The sequence below is a fragment of the Euprymna scolopes genome, chromosome 38 (genome assembly GCF_053919585.1).
Source record: "Euprymna scolopes isolate OS-2025 chromosome 38, ASM5391958v1, whole genome shotgun sequence".
NCBI classification, from domain to species: domain Eukaryota; kingdom Metazoa; phylum Mollusca; class Cephalopoda; order Sepiida; family Sepiolidae; genus Euprymna; species Euprymna scolopes.
The window spans coordinates 20,502,996-20,527,293 of record NC_136519.1 but is presented as its reverse complement, the minus strand read 5'-3'; the positions used below and the strand labels follow the sequence as shown (position 1 = coordinate 20,527,293).

General features: G+C 34.2%; 2 protein-coding genes across 3 annotated transcripts in view; one reads left to right on the top strand and one right to left on the bottom strand.

Moving 5' to 3' along the window:
- The window catches only part of LOC145263086 (uncharacterized), a 69,674-nt gene extending 65,082 nt beyond the window's left edge, over positions 1 to 4,592 (bottom strand). Inside the window, exon 1 of one of the 2 annotated variants that reach the window (XM_080119964.1) lies at positions 4,402 to 4,592. In XM_080119964.1, coding sequence (XP_079976090.1) covers positions 4,402 to 4,443 — 42 coding nt within the window. In that variant the 5' untranslated portion in view covers positions 4,444 to 4,592. Of the gene's footprint in view, positions 1 to 4,223; positions 4,345 to 4,401 lie in introns of those variants that run through there. The other variant, XM_080119965.1, reaches the window with a different exon arrangement.
- A 90-nt stretch (positions 4,593 to 4,682) lies between these two features.
- LOC145263085 (uncharacterized) overlaps positions 4,683 to 24,298 on the top strand; it is a 47,909-nt gene continuing 28,293 nt past the window's right edge. Inside the window, exons 1-3 of the mRNA XM_080119963.1 lie at positions 4,683 to 4,741; positions 17,466 to 17,489; positions 20,375 to 20,425. Coding sequence (XP_079976089.1) covers positions 4,711 to 4,741; positions 17,466 to 17,489; positions 20,375 to 20,425 — 106 coding nt within the window. The 5' untranslated portion in view covers positions 4,683 to 4,710. The remainder of the gene's footprint in view (positions 4,742 to 17,465; positions 17,490 to 20,374; positions 20,426 to 24,298) is intronic.

The following is a 24,298-nucleotide window of genomic DNA, read 5'->3' as shown; positions in this document are numbered from 1 at the left end:
TGAATAATAATGTTATTGAAGTTGTTAAGTTCTCTCCCACAACAAGACACCAGGATTGGAAAGTGAGATTGAGAAGTCAGCGCCCCAGAGGACGGACACTCTGACCTGAAAAACTTGCCTGGGTAGCCCTGTTGGCATTTCCCGGTAAATGCGCCTCAAGAGAGAAGGCAAGTCCTGGGAGGGTGAACCTCCTAGAACTGCACAGCATTCAACTTCTACCAAGATAAAAATCAGCACATAAGTACCAAAAGCTTTGGTTTACTTTGGCCTGTTATTCTGCGAGACTGTCAACATAGCGGTGTATGCAAAAAATTCGTCCCTGACAGTGTTTTAGGTCAAACGTCAATGTTAGTTTTATTTTTAATAAAAAAGATGAGATGTTTTTTTTTTTTTTTGGTGCTAATATGCACTTACTGATCCGCGCTATTTTTTAAATCGTATTTCCAAGTTTAATTAAAGTTTTATGATATGTTTTTTTAATTCAATTGTAAGGTTAAAGTACAGAATAGGTACAAAACACCCTCCCCTCCCCATGTTAAGAATGGCTTTTTAAATAATAACGTTATTATTTCAGCACGGATCAATAAGGGCATGAGTACCGTTTATTTTCACTTACATTACAAACTTTATTTGAACTTTTTAACAAACTTTTACATACATGAAAAATAAAATTTTAAAATTTAGGTACTTTTTAAATTTTTTTTTATTACATTTTCACCCCAAACAAGGCACATTGCCACTTTAGGAGGGCTACTATCAGGGGCAACAACTACTGGGGCACCATGTCGGGATTTGGGCAGCAAGATGTCGGTTCACATTACACCTGAACTTCTGCATGCCAGCATAGCTGGGGAAGCAGGGACCTGGAATGGAATTCCAGAGCTCAGCGGTTCTGGGGAAGAAACTACTGGAGTAGAAAGATCCTCCACATCTAGGGATCTCTACTGTGTGGGGATGGGATTCAGCTGCCCGTCGGGCCCGTCGAGGGTGTCCACGTTGTGGGGGCACAAGTGCCCACAGTCCACAAGAGCATTCACCATTAAAATACCTGCTGAACAAGCAGAGGGATGCAACATTTCGTCGATGGGACTCATGCACTTATTGATCCGTGCTGAAATAATAACGTTATTTAAAAAGCCATTCTTAACATGGGGAGGGGAGGATGCTTTGTACCTATTCTGTACTTTAACCTTACAATTGAATAAAAAAACATATAAAACTTTAATTAAACTTAGAAATACGATTTAAAACATAGCGCGGATCAATAAGTGCATTAGTAGGTGTATCAGAAGCGGCCATTAAAAATGCGTGATAAGAACTTTAATAATTCAACTTACTATCTTTCGAAACTTATAACTACTTGAAAAATGTAATTCAAACCCTAATTTTTTTTTCAATTAAAGGAGCAAAGACCAAATTTAAAAAAAAAAAAAACAGGTTTAATAGCAAATTATGCAATATTTGTTTTTTTAAATCGGTTTTCTTTAAAAAAGATTTAAAGAAAATCAACATATTTTGACTTGCTTCGATAAATATATGCCAAAAAATCACTTACCTATAAAAAATACTATTAAATGGGTAGTTCCATTCTTCATTGTTAAGAATTTATCCATATTTATATTTTAAATTCCATGTATTTTTTAAATAAAATTTTTTTAAAGCAAGGGTCATAGAAAATCGCATGTTCGTAACACGTTTTGTGCCAAGCTTAAAGAGTTCCTCCTGCTAATTTGGCATTTATCAAATATGGATTCGTCAAAGGGACATAATTAATGTCCTTTATTGCGTGCTGTTAACCAAAATAAGTATTTTTGGTCCTCCGTAGTTAAAAAAAAAGCACACATTCACTTATAAGTTTTCTCCGTTAAACAAAAAATCCAGTTGACCGATTTTTTAAAAAATTCTCTTAATGAAATACACGAGTTTTTGATTATTATATCTTATTTCTACTTTATCGACTGGATTTAAACCCCCCCCCCCCGAAAAAAAAGAAAAAAGAAAAAAAAGAAAACATTGGATGAAATAGAAAAAATTGCCGTCAGCGTCCAGTATTTACTTGACGATATAAGCGTAACATGAGCTTTCATTAAAAAAAAAAAAAAAATCAACGTAGTTTTCGAAAAAACAAAACAAACGGATTTATACTTTGGACTTTACAGGTAAATTTGCAAATAACTATCCTTTTTTTGTTTTAAATTTGAATATTTTATTTATTGATCTTTTATCTTCGATTTGTGATATATAAAACTTTGGTACATAAATTAATTATTTAAATTTAAATAGACATTTCAAAATGGGGGGCATTTAAAAAAAAACGTTTGTCTAAAATACTATATTCAGTTTATTGGAAAGAGCATAACATTTCACATTGACCCTGAAAATATTGTAAAAATTGAACGAATAGAAAAATTTTGATAGATTTTTAAAGTTTAAAAATTGAAAAATAATTAACTTGTAAAATTCAATTAATTTCATTACGTAAAAAAATGGCTGCCTGAACGCACGCAGGAACTTTGTAAACACTGTTTTTTTTTTTTTTAAATAAAAAATAATATTTCTGTTATTTTTTAAACAACTTAAATAGTTTATTTTGGAAGTATATTCCATAAAGAAAATAAATAACCCACTTTTAAAAGAGAAATTATGAGTTTTTTTTTTATATATATTTTATTCGCAGTTTCGTGTTAGGTGTATCAGAATTTGGGGGAGAATTTTTGACACCCCTATCACTTTAGCACTCATGTATTGGATACGTTTTTTTTATAATGCCTGATTAAATACATGAGAAATGTAAAAAAACAAAAAAAACAAACAAACAAAAAAACATGTTTTTGTTCAATAAATTAAAAAAAATTATATTATAAACGATCTATAATGACTATTTTTAAGTATGTAAAAGTTTAAGAAGTTCAAATAACGTTTGTAATGTAAGCGAAAAAAAAACAAAAAAACAACAAAAAAACTCGTTTTTTTATTAAAATTTTGGCGGACGTTGGGAATCTGAGCCTTAAGCCTTAACTTTTATAAATTCCACAATATTCACTTTTTTTAAAAACTTTTTTCTTGTTAATATCATCCAATAGTATATGTATAAGATAATTAAAAAAATACTTTTTAAAATCATTTTTTTATTTTGTTTTTACTCTAAAATAACCGGACGCAACTCAGCGTTCACTAACAATTTAATAAAAGAAACACGTTCGAGTGAACGCTGAGTTACGTCCGGTTATTTTAGAGTAAAAAAATGGACCTTAAGTTCGTGTTTAATTTACTATTAAAGAAAACTGAACAAGCCGTGAAAAGTCATAAAAAATGATCTTAAAAAGTATTTTTTTTTTTAATTATCTGATACATAAGTCTCTGTTGGATGATATTAACAAGAAAAAAGTTAAAAAAGTGAAAATTGTGGAATTTATAAGGTAAGGTTTAAGGCTTAGATTCCCAACGTCCGCCAAAATTTTAATAAAAAAACGTTTTTTTTTTCTCGCTTACATTTATAAGGTAAGGCTCAGATTCCCAACGTCCGCCATTTTTTTCCCCCAATTACATTGACTTTTGACTTAAAACATTGTTGGGGGCGATTTTTTCGCATACACTGCCGTGTCCACAGCCTTGCAGAACAACAGGGAGGCCAAAGTAAACCGAAGCCCAAAAGCTTACTTAGTTTTAAAATAGAAAGTTTGGTTTAGTAAGCGAATATTTTTATATCAATGCGAAGTTTATATCTCACACGGCTTCCAGCAGACTTTGAGTCGCCTATTATTCTGGATCGTCAAAATTAATTATTGCAGTTTTATATTCGAATAAACAAACAAACAAAAAAAAAAAAAACGATTTTCTGCATTCTCCAATATATATTCAGTCAGAAGAGTTTTATGTAAAAACAGAAACTGAATAAAAGTAAAAAAATAAAGAAAAATGAAAAACGAAACCAGCACAGTATTCAATAAAATGCAAAAATATTATTGTTTATCTTTTTAAAAATAATTTTTGTACCTTTAAAATAAATAAAACATTTCATTTTTGAAAAAATATAAATAAAAGTTAAAGATAAATATTTTTAAAAATGTCATTTTATCGCGTAGTGTGCTCGTTTCGTATTTAATTTACTTTCAATCAGTTTCCATTTTTCAAGACAACTTTATTTCAACGCCATTTTTGTTTTGTGTCAGGAAAGGGTCAACATTGGCAAAATAAATATTTTTTCATAAAAATTTATATACGGTGACATTTTTCTAGCTTTAAACGTGCTTTTATTGTTCTTTTCGTTAAATATCATCGGTTCATAGTTTTCATTCAGCATCGTCTGGCCGTTTAAGTAAACAGTTAAAAGATACCGACGAAAAGTTGGTTTTAGCATGAGTCACAAACTGTCAGTAATTGAATATTTTCGATACATACCTTCTTCATATCAAAGTAAAAAAATATATCAAGTAGTTTCATAGAGAAGAAAATCTAATCAAATTATTTTGATTCTTGAAATTTCATTCTTTCTTTATATGTAAAAATATAAATTTTAAAGATAATATAAAAACAAATATTAATTAACTCGGAATAATATTGTAATTCGCGTTTCGGGAACACAATAATCTCAAGACTATCGCGTCCACCATGTTGTTAGGTTGCCATGACAACAACCTTTCACCGGAAGTTTACCCACAAACCCCTGCAACAATTACTTCCGCTCTTGCGTGCTAACATTCTTAATCCATGATGGCCGACCCGAAAGGAGAAGAGTCCAGTAAGTATTTATAATTTTTATCATTTTGTTGTAAATGCTAGCCATTTATATTAGAATTGATTTCCACGATGTAAATTTTTCTCGCCAATGAACAAGCGTTTTATTTTTATGAGGATATTTTACTTGTTTTTTTGATTAAGTGGTGATTGAAGTAAAAAAGATTTAACTACGCTTCAAACCACGTGTCATCCTAAAATAGTTTTCAAGTGAAGTCTTTTTTTTTTTTTTTTTTTTTTCTTTTTACACGATTGTATTTAAATTACAAATAAATGTCATAAATGATTGTTTAAATGATATATACATTTGAAATGAATGTTTAGTTTTGTTTTCATTTTGATTGTTCGTATTAATATTGTGGTGTTTGTTTAAATTGGCACCTATGGCGGCAATTAAAAAGTATAGAAAATACAGGAAACTTTGTATGATGTCTGTACCAGTCACGGAACGAAGATATTTTCCAAAAAATTCATAGAGTAGAAAGTTATTTATAGTTAAAAGTAATTTTTACAGAAAATTGGGTAAAATTGCATTTGCTTAAAAGTAGACGGTGAACTCGGAACGCATATATTAGATTTCATACAATATTTCGGTATTTTTTTAGTTTACTGACCCCTGGCATTCACCTTTTAATTTGTCGACTGTTATAGGTTTTCGGGTACGCTGAGGACGAATATCGCATTTATTATTTTGTGCAAATACGCAGTTATCCATATTTGAAGACATGCAGTATCCAACGTAATCACTATTTTTTTTCTGGCGAGCATCATTTAGGAAAAAAACGACAAAAAGAGCCAAAACATGGCCCCCAAAACATTTTTCGGCTTCAAGGCCGAAATGATCCCTCCACCACACTCTTTTAGATTTTTTTCCATGGAAGGGCGGGGGCCGGTGAATGCCTAGGGGTCGGTAAACTAAAAAAAAAAAATACCACTATTCGATAGCGATCGACTTTTTTTTTTTTTTTTTTTTTTTTTTTTTTTTGCTAAAAACAATAGCAGTTATACTCGATGAATTCATGTGATTTTTTGATACAATATTGTTTTTGCCTTAAACGACACGTAAAAAAATCTGTGGACTATCTCAACAAAGTACCAAGAGTAACGTTCCCCAGCGACGCGTATTATAAACACCCCCAACCTTCCCATGTTAAGAACGGTTTTCGGAATAAACACGCCTCAACCTCGAAAGCCGTTCTTAACATGGGAGGGTGGAGTGTTTATAATACGCTGGGGGAAGTTGTAAAAATTTACAATTTCTTTTGGCCTAAAATTTGAAATGAATTGTATGAAAACTTTGGGTTTGTACATATAGATTCGAAAAAGTTGTCAAAAAACAAATATATAACAAATAAATGTTATCAAAAGCAAGGTAAGTTACTTTTCTACCTAACTGAATATATTTTTAGTGTTTTTATTTAATGTGACATGTGTATTCAGCTCGAAAAACAGTGTTTACCATGTATTGGAAAGTTAAAAATGGCGTCAATGGGGAAAAGGGGTTAAAAATAAAACTAGACAAAATACTGTGTGAGAAAAAAAAAAAAAAAAAAAAAAGGAGATTGCTTACTTGGTGGCGCCGGCCTCGAGGGCGGAATTCTAATCTGAGTGGTTGAGAGAACGAGTCTCTTATAGACTTGGAGGAGTAGGGGGAGGCACTATTCTTCTGTTATAAAAGAATTGTGTCTCTGACTAGCACCAGTTCTGTTAACGACTTACTGGTGAACGGTTGGCACAAATTAGTTACTCGCTGCTCGCCGTACTACAAAACTTGTTACTCGACCCAGTAGGGGGGGGTCGCATAGGGCATCCTTTGCAACCCCTCGGAGCTTACGCTATCACCGGGTAATCTACTTTACCCTCTAAATAGTTTTTTTTCCACATCTTGCAAAGGTTTTGCTGCTTACTCTTTCGTCGGTTAACTACTGTCATGAACGTCACGAAAGAGCAGCTCCTACGCAGAAGGGAGTCATTGACTCAGAAGATTCAGGGACGACTGAAGATGTGTCGTGATGGAGTTAGGCCATCGGCGTACTCATTCTTAAGGACGGAGATTCGACAATTCATTGTATCACACAGCTGGAGTTAGGCTCCTTTGATGAGAGTACACCTGCCGAGATTGAGGGTGCTTGGCTGCCTCAACTAAAGGATTATTATGAAGACTTGGGCGATTTGGATCAAGCATACCGACAGCCAGAGCCCAGCCCTTACTCGGAATCTGCCTTTGAGTTTTCAAGGGCTTCTGCAACTACTGGGAGAGGTTCTTCCTTCATTGTTAAACCCCCACGTATACAGATCACAGGGCCTACATTTAGCGGACAGGAAATGGAGTCCGACCGCATGAGTTTCAGAAACTTCTTGACTAGGTTTGAGAACTGCGTGATCGGCATGGCCAATGATGCCGAGAGGTTGAACTTCTTGAAGTGTTCACTCTCAGACAGAGCCTTGAGGCTGGTAAATCACCTGAGTTGCACTGACACCAATTACCAGCAAGCCATGGCTATACTGAAGCGGGAGTATCTGGACCTGGATGAAATCATTGACCAAATATTCCAGGATATTCTGGACTATGTACCAAAGAAAGGTGGAGCCCTTTTTGAGCTGGGGGACTTCGTTACCAGGACGGCATCGCTGTTGGAAGAGCTGGGGAATTCCTTTTCGTGTGACTTTTCTGTGGACGATTCTGGCGGAGCCAGACTGATGGCTAAAATTCTGTTTAGGAAATTTCCTCTCGAACTGAAAGGCGAGATAATAGCGCTAACAAATAGACGGGTGCCACCTTTGTCCTCCATATTGAGGCTAACTGGAGAAGCAATAAAGAGATTGCAGATTAAGGGCGGTGTCTCCACTGCATTTACATCAACAGTAAGACAGAATACGTCTCAAAAGTTTGGTAGGGGGAATGCTATTACTCCTTCTTTTCATGTGGATGTGAACAATGCAACTTCAACCGGGTATTCCCGCACGTTGCCACCCATTCTCTCAGTTACATTCTCTTGTGGACCAAAGACAGTGTCAGTGAATTGCCTACTGGACACGGGTAGCGGGCGGACATATCTGGCGGCAGATGTACTGAGAACTTTGTGCCCAATCGAAACCCTTGGTGTCAATTGTCAGCTGAGATTGTCTACCTTTCTAGGTGAGTGTCAGCGTGGGTTCACAGAGGTAGTCCTGGGAGTTGACTTGGGTTCTGGAAGGACTGTGACATCTCCTGTCTTGGTAGCCGATGGTATGGACTTGTCGGTTCGAGTGGCCAACCTGGAATCTCTATTGCGTGTCTTTCAGGATGCAAAATATGCTTTGGCCGGCCAGTTTGAGACCGGAAAGGATTTAATACCGATCAAGGGAATAATTGGGTTAGACCTGATTGAACACCTGGACTCATTAAAGCTGATCCCGTGTTTGAATGGATGGGCCTTTGCAACCCCGCCTGGATTGGTCCCGTTTTGAGCAGTGGACTCTTTTTTCTTGGAAGATAAGCCCCTCTCTGAGGTTACTCACCTCTCGTTTAATTCGGTAATGGAACATACCCCCCAGGTCGATTCATCACATTTATGTTTTGTCCTTGAAACACAATCAACATACCTGGATCCCATGGCGGAGTGCTTTCCTGACAGTATGGTACAAAGAGGACTAGAACAAATGTTTACGTTGGAATCTCTGGGGCTTCCCAGTCAGGAGGACTTTTCTGATTACGATAAAGTTCAGATGAAGCGATTTGAGGAAACGGTAGAGCTTCGGGATGGAAGCTATTATGTGGAGCTCCCCTGGCATCACGATAGATTAGCCAGAGTCCCCTCTAATCATGCAACTTCCTTGCATGTTTTAGACCGGGTAGCAGCAAACTTGACTAAAAGAAAAATATATGATGAATATTTGGAAGTGTTTCGTCAGCAACAGGAGGACGGTATAATTGAAGAGATTTTTGTCTCCCCTCAGGAGTTCGACAAATATGTGTGGATACCACATAGACCAGTTTTCAAGTCGGACCCTACGGCAACTACCAGGATAAGACCAGTGTTCAACTGTAGTTTGAAGACAGGAGATGGATTATCGCTGAACGAAGCAGCATATTCTGGCGTTAACTTAACAGGGGACATCTTAAAGTTGTTGCTGGCCTTTAGAGCCAACAATTATGTGCTACTAGCAGACATTCGCCGAGCCTTCCTAATGATTCGGCTTAAGCTGGAGGCGGATAGGAACCGGTTTTACTTTTTTCTTAAACAAGGAAATTGTTTGCACTGCTTCCGCTATACCACCTTGATATTCGGGTTTACTTCCAGCCCATTTGTGTTGGGGTGCATCTTAAAATTGCATGCGGCAAAATACCCTCAAGATGCTTGCCGCAGAATGATGGAGGACCGGTTTTATGTGGATAACCTTGTGGCATCCGTGGCAGACGCGAGTGAGCTTACTACATTGTATTCCCTTGTTAGAGAGCGTTTGCTGGAAGGGGGCTTTATTATCCAGTCATGCAACTCAAACAGTCAGGCGCTCCGCAATAGGATGAAGGAGGATGGTACTCTAAGTATCCATGAAGAGGAGTGGGAGAGAGTACTGGGCTACCGATACTCCCCACATTCGGAGGAGTTGTATGTCGCTCCGGTAAAGTGCAATCCTGACGTGACAACTAAGAGAGGTGTTCTTTCAGAGTCAGCTAAGGTCTTCGATCCGTTGTCCCTATGTCTCCCGGTTACTATCCGCAGTAGAGTGCTAATCAGGTCCATGTGGAAGAATGGTGCAGGTTGGGATGATCCACTCCAGCCAGCGATTGGAGAGAGCTAGCCAGGGACCTTTCAGGGTTGAGTGATTTCCGTTTTTTGCACAAGGCGCTTATGGCAGGGCTGCCTGGAGATATGTACCTGTTTTGCGACGCATCCAAGGAAGCATATGGGTTTGCCGTGTATATCGTACAAAATGGTCGGTCATCCTTATTATTTGCGAAAGCTAAGGTGGCACCTATGAAGGACAAGACTTTGCCTGTGTTGGAACTAATGGCCGTTTTCCTCGCCTTCAAGTGTCTCCCCACAATCCTGGACAATTGTGAAGGATTTGTTCCCGAGAATTTGTGTATAGCCACGGATGCACAGGTGGTCTTGTCCTGGATTTTATCTCAAAACATGGCTAGCAAAAATGTTTTTGCAAAAAATAGACTTAAAGACATTTTGCAGATGAAAGTGGAGTTGGAGTCTCGCTATGGCTTGAAGACTCTCTTCAGATATGTTGATAGTACACTCAACCCGGCGGATTTGTTAACAAGAGGATTAACATTGAGAAAGTTCCAATCCAAGATGGAATTTTGGTGTTCAGGCCCTTCCTGGCTATGCGAAGGAATATCTCAATGGCCAGGACAGGATATGCCCTGTTTGAGTGAGATATGCCAGCGAATGACCCGCAGTTCAGCAAATTGTTCTTTGATCCATGATCAAGAGTACACTTCGGCCATACCTTTTCAGAGGTTTTCCTCATTCTCTGGTTTACTGACTGTTACTGCCTTGGTGTTTAAGTTCCTAGCCATCCGATTTAATCGACAATGGGACTACAACTCTAAGGCAGCGATCTACCTTATGAAGTTAAAAACCCCATTCTGATAGGGAAACATCATCCTGTTACCAGACTCATCATTTTAGATTGTCATGAAAGGTGTTGCCACCTTGGAACTGGGTCAACTCTAGCGGAGTTGAGGCGAAGCGGTTATTGGGTCCCGCAGGGTCGACAAGCTGTGAATAAGGTACTGGCTGTTTGTGCCAGATGTAAACGTTATAATTCAATGCCAGTGACGCCGAATGCTGCTGCTGCCCTGCCGTCGCACCGTACCGATTTCAGAGTCCCCTATCAACACACTGGGATTGATTTTACTGGCCATCTTTGGGTGAGTGACGGGAAACGAGATACGAAAATGTACTTGCTCCTGTTCACTTGTTTAAATATCAGAGCAATACACATTGAAGTAGTTCCCAACATGAGCGTACCCTCTTTCTTCCAGGCACTGGTTCGATTTACTAACCGATATGGCGTTCCCGAAACCCTTTATAGTGACAACGCGAAAACGTTTATAGGAAGTGGAAAGATTTTCGATCGTCTCTCTCTTTTTACGGACTATCAAAGAAAATACGGTCCTTGTAAGTTAAAACTTAAAACCATTCCCTTGTTCTCTCCTTGGTATGGAGGAACATGGGAGCGATGTATCAAGACCATGAAGAATTGCCTATTTAAGATTCTTGGCAGGGGTAGATTGGATTACTTTACCCTTCTGACAGTGTTATCAGATATTCAGAGGTCTGTTAATAACCGGCCTCTTACTTACCAGGTGTCAGCCGACAAAAATGCTACTCCAATTACCCCTAATATGTTCCTTAAGCCCAATCAGAGCCCCGGGCTATTGATACGACTGGATAGAGAGGATAGAACAACCTTGTTGCCTCCCAGCAGGGAGAGGCTAATTCAAACCTTGGAACTTAGGGACCAATGTCTGACAGATTTCCACAAACTATGGTATGAGGAGTACCTGCTAGAGCTGGGAAGGAAGATTCCTGGTCGATCCCGACTCAGTACAAGAACCCGCCTCCAGAAGGATGATGTTGTGCTGATTAAGAGTCCTTTGAAACCCAGACCGTTTTGGGTCTTAGGAACTATTACTGAACTGATTCCAGGCCATGATGGTGTCGTTAGAGCAGCACGTGTACAAAAAGGGGAGGGCTTGGAGGAAGTACATTCCCTGAAACATCTGTACCCCTTAGAGCTTTCTAGGACTCCTGAAGGACCTCCTGTTGCGGAGGGAGGGGAGACGTTGGATTCACCCCCTAGTGTTGAAGAGCAGGTCTGGTTGTGTCCCCTGTGCAGCTCTCCGCAGCAGAATCAGAATATGATCGGGTGTGACTCGTGCGACGATTGGTACCATTTCCGATGTGTCGGTATCGACTCAGAACCTCCCAACAGGCAAAAGTGGTATTGCCCAGAATGTGCGCCCCTTAAAAAACGACGGGGTAGACCTAGCCTGCTGCCTGCTTGATTGATATCTGGACTGATCGACTACTGCTATATTGTACTAACAGTTGTTTTTTGATTAAGTATTTTGGTGGTCTGTCATTTTTATGTAACTTTTTCTTTTTCTTTTCTCTCTTCTACCTTTTGTTTTTTTTTTTCTCGTTTTTGTCGGGAGTGTGTGAGAAAATAAAAATAAAAAAAGGAGATTGCTTACTTGGTGGCGCCGGCCTCGAGGGCGGAATTCTAATCTGAGTGGTTGAGAGAACGAGTCTCTTATAGACTTGGAGGAGTAGGGGGAGGCACTATTCTTCTGTTATAAAAGAATTGTGTCTCTGACTAGCACCAGTTCTGTTAACGACTTACTGGTGAACGGTTGGCACAAATTAGTTACTCGCTGCTCGCCGTACTACAAAACTTGTTACTCGACCCAGTAGGGGGGGGTCGCATAGGGCATCCTTTGCAACCCCTCGGAGCTTACGCTATCACCGGGTAATCTACTTTACCCTCTAAATAGTTTTTTTTCCACATCTGTTATAAACTCGCTCAATATATGTTACCATGACATAGGCTGATATATATTGCACCACGACCCCCCCCCCCCCAACATAAACAGAATTTTTCTGAAATGTTAAATGTCGGCACGTTACTTATGGAAAAACGATTAATTAAATTGCAGAAGCACCTGTTAATGAAATACCCCCCACCCCCGGAAAAAAAAAAGAACGGAAAACGTTTTTTGCTTATTGCAAACCGCTCGTGAAAACTTTATTTGGTAAATTTTTAGATTAGGTCCACCTCCACAATTTTCTTTTAAATGACGACTTTAAAGGTTTTCGACTATGCTGAATACGGAAATCGCATTGAAATTTTGCAGAAATCTGTATTTATCGAGATATAAAAAGTTGAATTATGCATTGTATTCTTTGGCGGCCATTTTTTTTTTAAACCCCGTGCGCGCGCCATAAACAAATCTACGCGCGTAACAAAGATGGCCGCCTAATAATACAATGCATAAAACAACTTTTTATATCTCGATAACTAATTATTTCTGCAAAATTTCAATGCGCTTTCCGTATTCAGCATAGTCGAAAACTTATAAAAGTCGTCATTTAAAAGAAAATTGTGGAGGTGGACCTAATCTAAAAAAATATCCTTTATTTTTTGATCAATTAAAAAAGAATTAAAAACTACGTAAGATGATAAAAAAATGAACCACATTTTTTTAATACTTTCTTATTTGAAAGATTCTTACGTGATGTGTCAAGGCACTTCACTACGCCCGTTCGTTCACATGTTATCATGTAAGAAAAACACTACCGAAGGCGGTGAAATGGCGCAAAATAGTCCCATGGTCTAGGGGTTCATACCATGCAAACGGTAAATTTGCGGCAGGTTTGATTTTCAAATTTGTTGTCAGCGACCTTGAATACCCCTAAAACACCAAATTAGGTCTGGGTTCTGTTGTAGCGTAAGGTAACATTTACCGAATATGGTAATCGTTTCCGTCGCAAATTTACTTTTAGTTCTGAGACTATTTTCCATTTCACAGCCCAGCCTTTGTTTACGCTATGTGCGAGCTTAAAAAAGGCTGTTAAATATGCACTTGCGTCCCAAACTGCATTGTCACAGTGTAGTAGTATTGGCGAAAATTTAAAATTAGACAAAAAAACAAGTAATTATCCAAATATGAAGCCGTGTAATTCTATGTTATCACGGCTGGACATTTTTGTATGCGCAGGTGCATTAACCCTTGAACTCTGGGACTATTTTCCATTTCACAGCCTAGCCTTCGTTTATGCGACGCGCGAGCATAAACGAAGGCTGTTGAATGTGCACTCACGTACCAAACTGCCTTGTCACAGTGTAGTATTGGCGAAAAATTAAAATTAGATGAAAAACAACTAGTTTTCCAAATATTAAACCCTGTAATTCTATATATTATCACGTGTAGCCATTTGCGCGTAGCGTAAACGAAAGCTAGACTGTGAAATGGAAAATAGTCACAGAGTTAATACCATGCAAAAGAAATCAACTAAAAATCTTTTTAGTTAATAAACATACAAAAAATGCCCCTCTCTCAGGTTGCCAGAAAGTGGGTGCTCATTTTAAGTTAAATTTACATGGAAAAATAATCACCCACTTTTCGAAAAATTAATTTCATTATATCATGAAAACTTTTTTGTAACGGAAACAGTTTGCAGTTTGTTTTTAGCACCGAAATCTAAAAAAAAAATATTTTGTTATATTCAAACGTGAGATGGGTCTTTAAGTAAAATAATACCCAAAAAAAAAAAAAAAAAAAAAACTATACAAAATAGCAAATAATAATGTCCATCAGAATAATACTTCGTATGATGATAAAACCTTACTTACCATTTTTCTTAGCTGTTTTATATTTCTTAGACACCTCCAAAATTCACCACAGACCCCCCCCCCCCTATATGTAACATGATATAACTTTATTATAAGTTAATATTATCAATATAACTTTAGTACCATTTAAAAGGGCAAAATAAACTAGTAATAATTTTTTTTTCATTGTATGAAAATAATGAAATTGCGAGACGAAAATCGTGTTTACATAATTGGTTTTAAAATATTTTAAAACCATGTAATAGGCATTTTGAACGTGAAAACATACTTGTGTTTAATAAATCTAGAAAAAATCTCAATGGTCAGATTTTTGTGAAATTTTCGATACTTATCCATTTTAGAATGAAATTACATAGAAAATGCAGTTTCCGCGAAATATATAAATAGAAATACTTTTTTTTTTTAGTGCCCCCCCCCCCTATTTTTTCGAAATTCGAAGAAAATATTTAAATCTATCAAAATTTCTATTTATTATGAAACGAGTTCAAATAAGTAAAAAATATTTAATTTTTAAAAATTTAGATACACGTGTTCAACAAAAACTTACCTTGAATTTGCAATTAAAAAATTGATATAAATTTAATATTGTTTTTTTTTATATAGCATTTTTCTAATTAATATATACTATAATCAGTTAAAAGAGGCGGTCGGTTTTGCACTCTCTACCTCCTTCCAACTACCTGACAGTTTGGGCTTCTATAGAAACCATGCTTAAATGACTTCATTTGTTTTGTTTGCGCAAAGCCAGAATCTCTTGCTTTTTGAGGCTAATTAAGCTATTTTTTCTATAAACAATGTTTTTTTTTTTTTTTAATTCAATATCTTAAGACTTAATTTTCTTGGAAAAACTATAATATTTATCTTTCAAGGGATTTTTTACAATGAATTTATTTAACTTTAAAATTTATCTGAATTTGCCAGCTTCCAAATGTTACTGTAAAAACATTTTTTATAACTTTTTTTCACGTGGACAGTTTTTTTTTCTTTTGGAAATTAAGTTTAGGCTTTAATCTTTCAAATACAATTAAAATATAATTAAAAACCTACAAAAATAATTATCATAAACTGGCTTTCAAAACTCTGTCCTCTGTCAATTTTCCGCCATCAGTGCTAGTAAACTTTTCTTGGAGAATATGAAGTGGATTTTAATATTTATTCTTTTGCAAGTCAAGGGAAATAACTGCTTACATGATTTAAGCATCACTAACCAATATAATGCAGAAATGAGTAAGTATATTGAAATTCCCTTCAATTTCCACTTACAATATCTTGTTTATTTTTAAGTTATTTTTGATAAAATTTTGTTTCAATCTAAATTTTATCTTTATAATGCATTATATATATATATATATATTTTTTTTTTCCTAAGTTATTTCAAGTTAGGTCACTATTTTTGATGACAAGGAAATTATTTTTTTACTTAAATTTTAATTTATGGGCTTCATATAGGGTTTTAAGTTATATATATATATATATATATATATATATATATATATATATTTTATTCAATTTTCACTCCAAACAAGGCACAGTGCCACTTCGAAGGAGGGGGCTACTATCGGGGACGTAATTTGCAGGGGCATTATGAAGGGAGATGAGTAGAAAGATGTTTGTTCATATTACACTTGAACTTCTGCATATCATTACAGTTGGGAAAGCAGAATCCCGGAAGGGAGTTCCAAAGACTTGCAGTTTTGGGGAAGAAACTATTAGAGTAAAAAGCTTTCTTACACCTAGGGATCTCTACTGTAAAGAGGTGGGACTTAGTTGCTTGTCGGGGGTAGGCACGTCGAGGAGGTACAAGTGCTTATAGTTCATCTGAGCATTCACCATTAAAGTATTTGTAGAACAGGCAGAGGGATGCAACATTTTGTCGATGGGACAGTTCAACCTTTATGAATAAAATGCTAAAGAAATTTTTGCCCTATTATTAAATTGTTCTGTTTTTACATGATCCGTTTTTAGTTTTTATTGATACACTATAAAAAGCTATGAATCATATTAGGACGATTCAATTAACTGTTGAAATGTGTTTTTGTGCCATTTTTACATGTTTTCCTTTTAGTGGATAATTTTAAGCTGGTTTGATTTACTGAAGTAATTATTGCTTTCATTCGGATTCATTTGTTTTTGAAACCTGCATTTACGTAGTGTAGCTGTACGTGGAAAAATTGGTTTTTGGAACAATAGCACACAAGATGGCAAGTTTTCTAATTTCCAACAAACTTTGATTGATTATAATTCAGTTGCTAATCAAGTTACCAAAATAAATTTGATTTTTTTTTTTTTTTTTTTTTTTTTTTTTTTTTTTGCATATTATTTTCACTACTGTTCACATCTTGAGTGTTATTTTCACAACGTTTTGGTCGATGTAACCGCCTACCTTCTTCATATGTATCTTGTCGAACTCTGCAATTTGTATGGAATTTCATATGAAATCCTTTATTTAATCCATGAAGCTGAAATGTTTCATCAGCTGTGACTGAGTAGACGCCCTAAGTAATTCACAATTATAGTTTGAGTGTTGCCCACCCCGAGGATTGAAGTTTCAACCTGCAGAAGAGCGTAATTTTACAAATGAATTTTACCAAGTATTTTATCCACTATACCATAGAAGGCTGAAGGTTCAATCCTCAGTGTGGGCAACATGCAAAATACAATTGTGAATTACTTAGGACTTCTACCCAGTCAGGGCTGATAAAATGAAAGCATATTACTCCTGAGGAGTAAAAAAGGTTCTATTCAAAATTCTATGCAGATTCCCGAGTTGGACAAGATACAGCTGAAGAAAGATGGAGGTTACATCGACTGAAACATGAAAATGATACTCAAGATGAGAGCAGTAGTCCGAAAAATCCAAATGATACAAATGATCAATTCTCATCTCAAAATTTCAGAAATGTCTTTGTTCTTGTTTGTAAAGATCTGTGTGGTTACAGTAAAAGTTTTTGGATATGATAAATATTGGGCCTTTGTTTTACAATCAGCAGAGGTATAAAAAAGTGGTAAAACAAAAAAACAAACAAATATATAAAAATAAATGTTACCAAAGGCAACAGAAGTTACTTTTTTTACTTAGCTGGATAAGCTGTTTAGTTTTGTTAATTTTTTTTTATGTGTATTTGGTTCCGAATACAAGTAGTGTCAAGCATTATTTGAGAACAAGACAAAATGGCTGCTATTACTCTTCATCTTTAAAGTCTTCACAATGATTTAAAAATAAAAAATTGAACAAAATGGTGGTAGAAACCCACCCAATAAATGTTATTGTGACACTATTTTAATTGTTTTTTTTTAACAAGTTTGACTAAGATGTCAATTTTTAAATAAATTTAATTGTTTTTTTGTTTTATTTTTTTTTTTTTCAGAAATGATGAAAAAGAAGGAAAAAAGTAAGATTTTTTTTTTTCTTTTAATGGAAATTGCTCTAGACTAAGCATGAAGCCACTTGTAGGAAGCTAAAAATTAGAAATACATGAAAAAATTTAAATGGCTGCAAATATTTCAATATTTATATTATATATTATGCATATATAGAACTTGATCTACAAATCTTTTTAAAATCCGACTAAAAATAATGTTATGATTTCTTATGTATTGTATGGTTGGATATTTTTTTCTTCTCTTCGTGACCATATACATTTTTTTACACTACTTTTTAGCAAAAAATGTTATCTTGGGTTAAAACACAAAACTAAGCAATTAAATTTGTTAAATAAGTGTAGTTTTATGCAAGGAATCAGAATATAGCACTAAAAATCTCTACACGTTAATGGTTTCTGAGTAATATCTTTAAAATGCCATGTATCCATTTAAAAAAAAAAACAAGTTGAATTGTAATTCATTTTATGTACAAGAAACTGATATTCATTAGGACTGTTTAAAAATGAATATATGCTCGATTTCTTTGGTATTATTGTAGATTAACATCTGCTAAATTGCCTCCTGCATCCCCCAAAATATGCGTTTCTACTTATTTTTAGAGAATAGTGTGTTAACATTCTCAAAACCTTGAAAGAAAAAAAAAAATCAAAAACAATTATTTTAAAATTTAGAGTAGGGGATTAATTTCACATGAATTTAATGCAAAGTAACCCTCCATTTCTGGGTCATTTTATCATTTTAGGGCAGATAATCAGTAATTTTTGTTCATTTGCTGATGGTATTATCAATGACAAATGTCGGCAAAACAATCAAATTGTTGATTTTGACTGAAATGGAGACTATTTTTTGGATAGGATAATGAAAAACTTCTATTAGGGAAAGAGGGATAGATAAAGACCTGGCCAGAGGTAGATTTGTCTCTGTAAAATACTCTTGCTATGAAACATTAAACGTATGCTAAATTCAACTTCAAGTCAAATGGACAGAAACTGGAGGAACGTTGCTGATCTGCCTATCGACTGAGTTTTATTGTCTTATGCATCGTAGGATGAGGTAGTTCCTAAGTCTAAGTGAATATTCTTCAAGTCCAACATAAACAAATTCCTGATGAACCGCCCCCTTAAGTAAGACACTTTATCAAATCTGCAATACTAACGATTACTACGATACTATCCCATTGATTACTGTACACGCAATAACCCTTATCCCCGAGTGGCTTCAGGGCCTTGATAAGTGGTGACTACCATGTAAAAAAAAAAAAAAAAAAAAAGAAAAGCTAATTTGGAAGTCAATTTCTAAAAACCGTCAAACATGATGATGACATACAAACATACAACACCCGTTTGTGTCGTTTGTTAAACATGAGCACATTTTGTAATTCATTTTTTTGATAGCTGATTATGTATGGAGATAAAGGGAGCTCAATCTTGTGAATGAGGTTTAAATAATAATGACCAACGCTAGAAGATCAAGGAAGTCAATGAATGCGTTAGGCTTCAGTGGTCTTCTTAAAACCAAGTATAAAAATGAAAACAATATTAAGAAAATGCAGATAATCCCAAAATTAGGAATAATAATTGTAACAGGACCCCACGTTCCAGTGTGCATTAATCTTTCTAATTTACTCTTAATAATATTAGGTTGGTGCAAAAATGTTGTTTTTTGACGTTCAACTATATATATATATATATATATATATATATATATTATAAACACGAACCTAACAGTATTGCTTTTGAGATGTTTGTCAGGGTTAAAACTTAAAGAAAAAAGAACAAACTTTCTTTTTTCATAAAAATAATTGTGATTGCTAAATATTCCAATAAATTAAATGAATGTGTTTTTATTGTAAAAACTAATTGTCAACAAAATATTGTTGCAATCAATAAAACAAATCTCACCTTTTTGAAATGTATTTAAAATTCTAATGTTTTAGTGCGATAACAATTTGATTCTGGGAGAATTTTTATTTTTACTATTATATAAAAAGAACTTTGTGTCTTTGTTCTTCATGGACTTAAAAACAGCTGGGCTGATTTTTATGAAATTTCACGCAAAGGTACTGTACGTGCCTGGTCGTGTTCTTAGACAGGTTTTGTATTGGAATGTCTTCGATAAGTATCAATAATCGAAAAAATTTGAAAGAAGAAACAAGCGATTTTGATCAAAGTTAACACCTTATACAGCCTAACATCAGAAGTGCATTTGAGAAGTTTTATCACCACACAAGCAGAAAGGCTCTGCGTATATATTCAACAATAGGTTCTTTGATATGATAAGGGTGCGTTCAGCATGAATGTTTCTATTTAGAGCACAATTGAAGCATGATACTTGACTTTTGCATTTTAAACTTTGATTCAACCCATTATATATAAAAAATTATAAAATCAACAGCAGGTTCTCTTCAGTACACTGTATCGTAGAATTAGTCACTGTGAGGCTTCCTCCTGTTGAACCGCGATAGGTCTTCAACTAGAGCAGGCAATCAATCGATTTGATTGAAAAGTGGATGATTTCACAGTTTTCGATGACAATAAAAGTATAGGAGTGTGAAAAATTTGTTGATCATTATGCAATCCCGAGCCATATCAGGTTTCCCTGCTAGTTCATTTTAAAATGGGTAAAGTCAGAATTTTTTTTACCTCAGGGGCGGATAATCACCATCTTTGCTGATTGAACAATTTCTTTTTCTATTTTTTTTTTTTTTTTTTTTTTTTAATCGTGTGCAAAATGCTTTAGCATATCAATGAAAACAATTGTCCAAGTAATAATCGTTCTCTACAAAAGGCAAATAAAATGTGTTCAGAAAAAAAAATAAACCCACACCCAAACAAAAAAACATGGTTTTCTTAATCATAAATCATTTCAGCTTTTACATTTTCTTTATTTTCAGAACTTAAAAAAAAGTTGGCAAAAAAGCGAAAATTGGACGAGGTAGAAATTGGTAAGCATATTTTTTTGTTTTCTTTTTTAAAGATCCTTCCATTCGTTTCTTTAAGCATCTCATTTTCTTTTCTTTTTCTTCCCTTTTTTTATCATTTTTTTTCCTCTTTTATTCCCCTTTTGGTTCTTGTTCCGAATTTTCTTTGTATTAAAAAACAAAATTCTATATGAAGTATGTACCCCTAATGAAACGGAAATATTGTATTCTAAAAATCATGTACATTGATCAATTAGTTTTATTTTTAAATTAGATAATCAAATTTTATGACTTGCAGAAGAGCGGCTGTCTTGTCCACCATTTTGAAATCAAATCTAAAATAAGAAAAAAGATAACTCGACAATAATTCAAACTTGCAAGATTTTTGTTGTGATGCCTACAAATTTCTATTAATCACTTAAAAATTTATTTTTTTTTTAAATAAAACTACTTGATCAATTTGCATAATTTTTGGAATATGATATTTTCGTTTTGTCATAGGTACATACATCATACAGATTTTTCTTTATTTTTTTGTCTTTTAATGTAAAGGGAAATTTGGACAAGAATCCCCATTGTTCTTTTTACAGAAATTTGTGCAATAACTGTCAATATAAGGTGAAATTCTCTTTGTAAATATTAAGTCACTTCCCCCTACTCAACCTTTTTTTTTTTTTTTTGCTTAATCTCCTTGGCCTGATGTTATCAGATTAAAATGTTACCAAACATTGATGTTATTGTCCTCCCCTTTCTCTTTGCAAAACTCAATTATGTTCTGCAAAACTAAAAAAACAGAAAATTTCCTCTACAAAACTATAAAACCAAACACCAATAAGACAAGATACAAAATTGAAGCAAATTTTAATAAATTTATCATATATCGGTTGTTTAAGACGACTGCTAAATCGTGAAACCATGTTTGTTTAGCCTAGGCTGGAGATTGCAACACCCGGTATCTTATGAAATATTGGTTCTTGAAGATGATTTTTTAACTTTAGGGTTGTCTTATATGCTGAAACATGCGGTAACTGCATTCGGCATTATTTAATGCAAAAAAGGGTTGATATGCCATGAAACAACCAACTAATCTCCCTCTACCTACTGATGTTATCTTTATTAGCTGCATTGTTGATCCGTCGTGCATTTATCTTGAAATAGCATTTTCGTTGCTACTTATGCATATTCAATAGACATGCAAAAATACTACCCCCCCCCCTAAAAAACAATTTTAATCTTCCCAAATTACTTGACAAAAACATTTTTTTTTTTTTTTTTTTTTTTTTTTTTTTTTTTTTCTGTCAAGTAATTTTTAGGATTATTAAAATTATTTAAGTTATCTTCTGTTGGCTGAATCCTCACTAAAAGCAAGACTAAGAACAGCATAGAATTTATTTAACACTTTTATCCAGTGATGGTTGACAGAACAAGAACAATTTTCCCTTATGAATTTAAATTGAGGGTTCCCTTTAAAATTCTCTCATCATGAGTCACATCTTCTGCTTAATCCTAATGGCGAATCAATGTTATTTATTTTTCGCTATTCCTTCTGATCCATGGCAAGTTGGTTGATGGACGCCCAACTGTTGAGAGATGTCCAATCAAAAACATTTTCTCTCCACCTTGGCTTTCCTCTGCCTCTTTAGCCTTCTAAAATACCCTCAAAGCATAACTTTGACAGACCAGTGGTTGATCGTTTGACATGCCCAAAAAGTTTAAGGGTTTTACTGTTGGTTTTATCAAATAGAAGAGGTAGGGAAGTAGTTTGACAGAGCGTCGATATTTTTTTTTTTTTTTTTTTTTTTTTTTCCTGATCAGGCGATGTCCTGTAATGAAATGCAGTACATAATTTTGAAACACCTCTATGCGATTGGCTAGTTGTTTAGTCCATGTGATACAATCAAGGCCATATAAAACTACGGGAGGACATAAATAAACTTTTATTTTAACAATTATCAGCAATTTTTGATTTTAGAATGATGCTGTGTTTTTGGAAAGCCGCCCAACCCAGCACGATTCTGTGTTTCAGTGTTGTCTCGTGATTGGGTTCGAACCGGCCTGCCTACTAACATTTTTTTTTTTTTTTTTTTTTTTTTTGCTCAACATACACCTCCAAACACCTGGGCAACGCCGGGCACCCAGGCTAGTCTATATTAATAAAGAAAAATCTGTATGATATATGTAGCTTTGTCAGAATTTATATTCTAAAATCATATATCAAGTAGTTTTATTTTCAAATAAAAAAAGCAGATTTAATGAGTAATCAAAGAGCAGTTGTCTTGTGCTCCACTTTGAAAACAATCTAAAAGAAGATAACTTCAAATAATTCAAACTTGTGTGATTTATGTTATGTCTACAAATTCCCATTAATCACTTAAAATTATTTCTTTATAAAAATAAAACTACTTAATCAATTTACGTGATTTTTGGAATGTGATATTTTCGTTTTATCATAGGTACATACATCATACAGACTTTTCTGTATTTTTTGTTTTTTCATAGAGGAATTCTGGACAAGAACCAAAAGTTGTGCTGTACAATTTATTGAATGATTTAATAGGGCTCTATGGACAATTTTATATTTAGTTAACCTTTGATAACTAAATATTTTCGTTTATAAACCAAATAGAAAAGTTGCTAGCAGTGTGATTTTTGAATATGACCTCTTCATTTTGTGACGAGTACATATGTAAAGATATTTTGTATTTTTTTTTTTTTTTTTAAATAAGTGTAATTCTAAATATGCATTGAATTTTATGTTAAGATTTGAACGTATAAACTTTCGAATTTCTTCAGGTGTTTTTTTTTTTTTTTTTTTTTTTTTTTAAACATTTTTGTTTTAAAAAAAAAAGCATATATTGGTCTATTAAACCCCTTATTGTTTAAATAATTTGACTTTGCTTGTTTTATTTAAAAAAAAAAAAAAATAAAGGTTGAAAAGATATTTTTCACTTACTAATGAACTTTGGAAGATAATCGCTAAAAGATAAGCGTTTTATTATTTTTAGTCGCCACTTGGAAAAATCACTCGCAAATTTCACAATGTAAAGCCCTGTTTAAGTTGTTGCTTGGACTGCAAGGAAATTGTTTTTCTTTTCTTATATTGCTTATATATATATATATATATATATATGTAAAAGAGATTTAGAAGGCTGTCACAATGCGAGGAATGAATTATAGTCGCTGTTGGTAAGAGGAGACGAGAACAAGTGGCGATTTACAAATCAATAAGTACATATATATATATATGTTTTATTATTATTATTTTTTTTTAATATATATATTTATTCAGTTGTATGGTAAAATGTCTTGTTTTCATGCGACGTGTTCCATAATAATTTCGGAAAAATTTTCCCTTTTCAAATTTCCGAAATTATTATGGAACACGTCGCATGAAAACAAGTAAGACATTTTACCATACAACTGAATAAATATATATATTAAAAAAAAAAAAAAAAAAATAATAATAATAAAACATATATATATATGTACTTATTGATTTGTAAATCGCCACTTGTTCTCATCTCCTCTTACCAACAGCGACTATAATTCATTCCTCGCATTGTGACAGCCTTCTAAATCTCTTTTACATACCTATCCCACACAATGCTTCAAGCAAACTACATATCAATCCTATATATATATATATATATATATATATATATATATATATATATATATGTATAAGGCAAAAGTGTCACGCGTTTTTTTTAATGTCCAGCAAAGGTTTTTCTGAGGTGGGGGGGGGGTATTATTTCTTAGAATTTTTTATATACTCCCTAGATTATAATATCTACAACTTGCGAAGTGATGTGTCTACATTTATTTTGATCGACTATTTGCTCTATTTTTTTCCTCTCGCGTGTTTATCCGTGTTTTTCATATAAATAAAACGAAAGT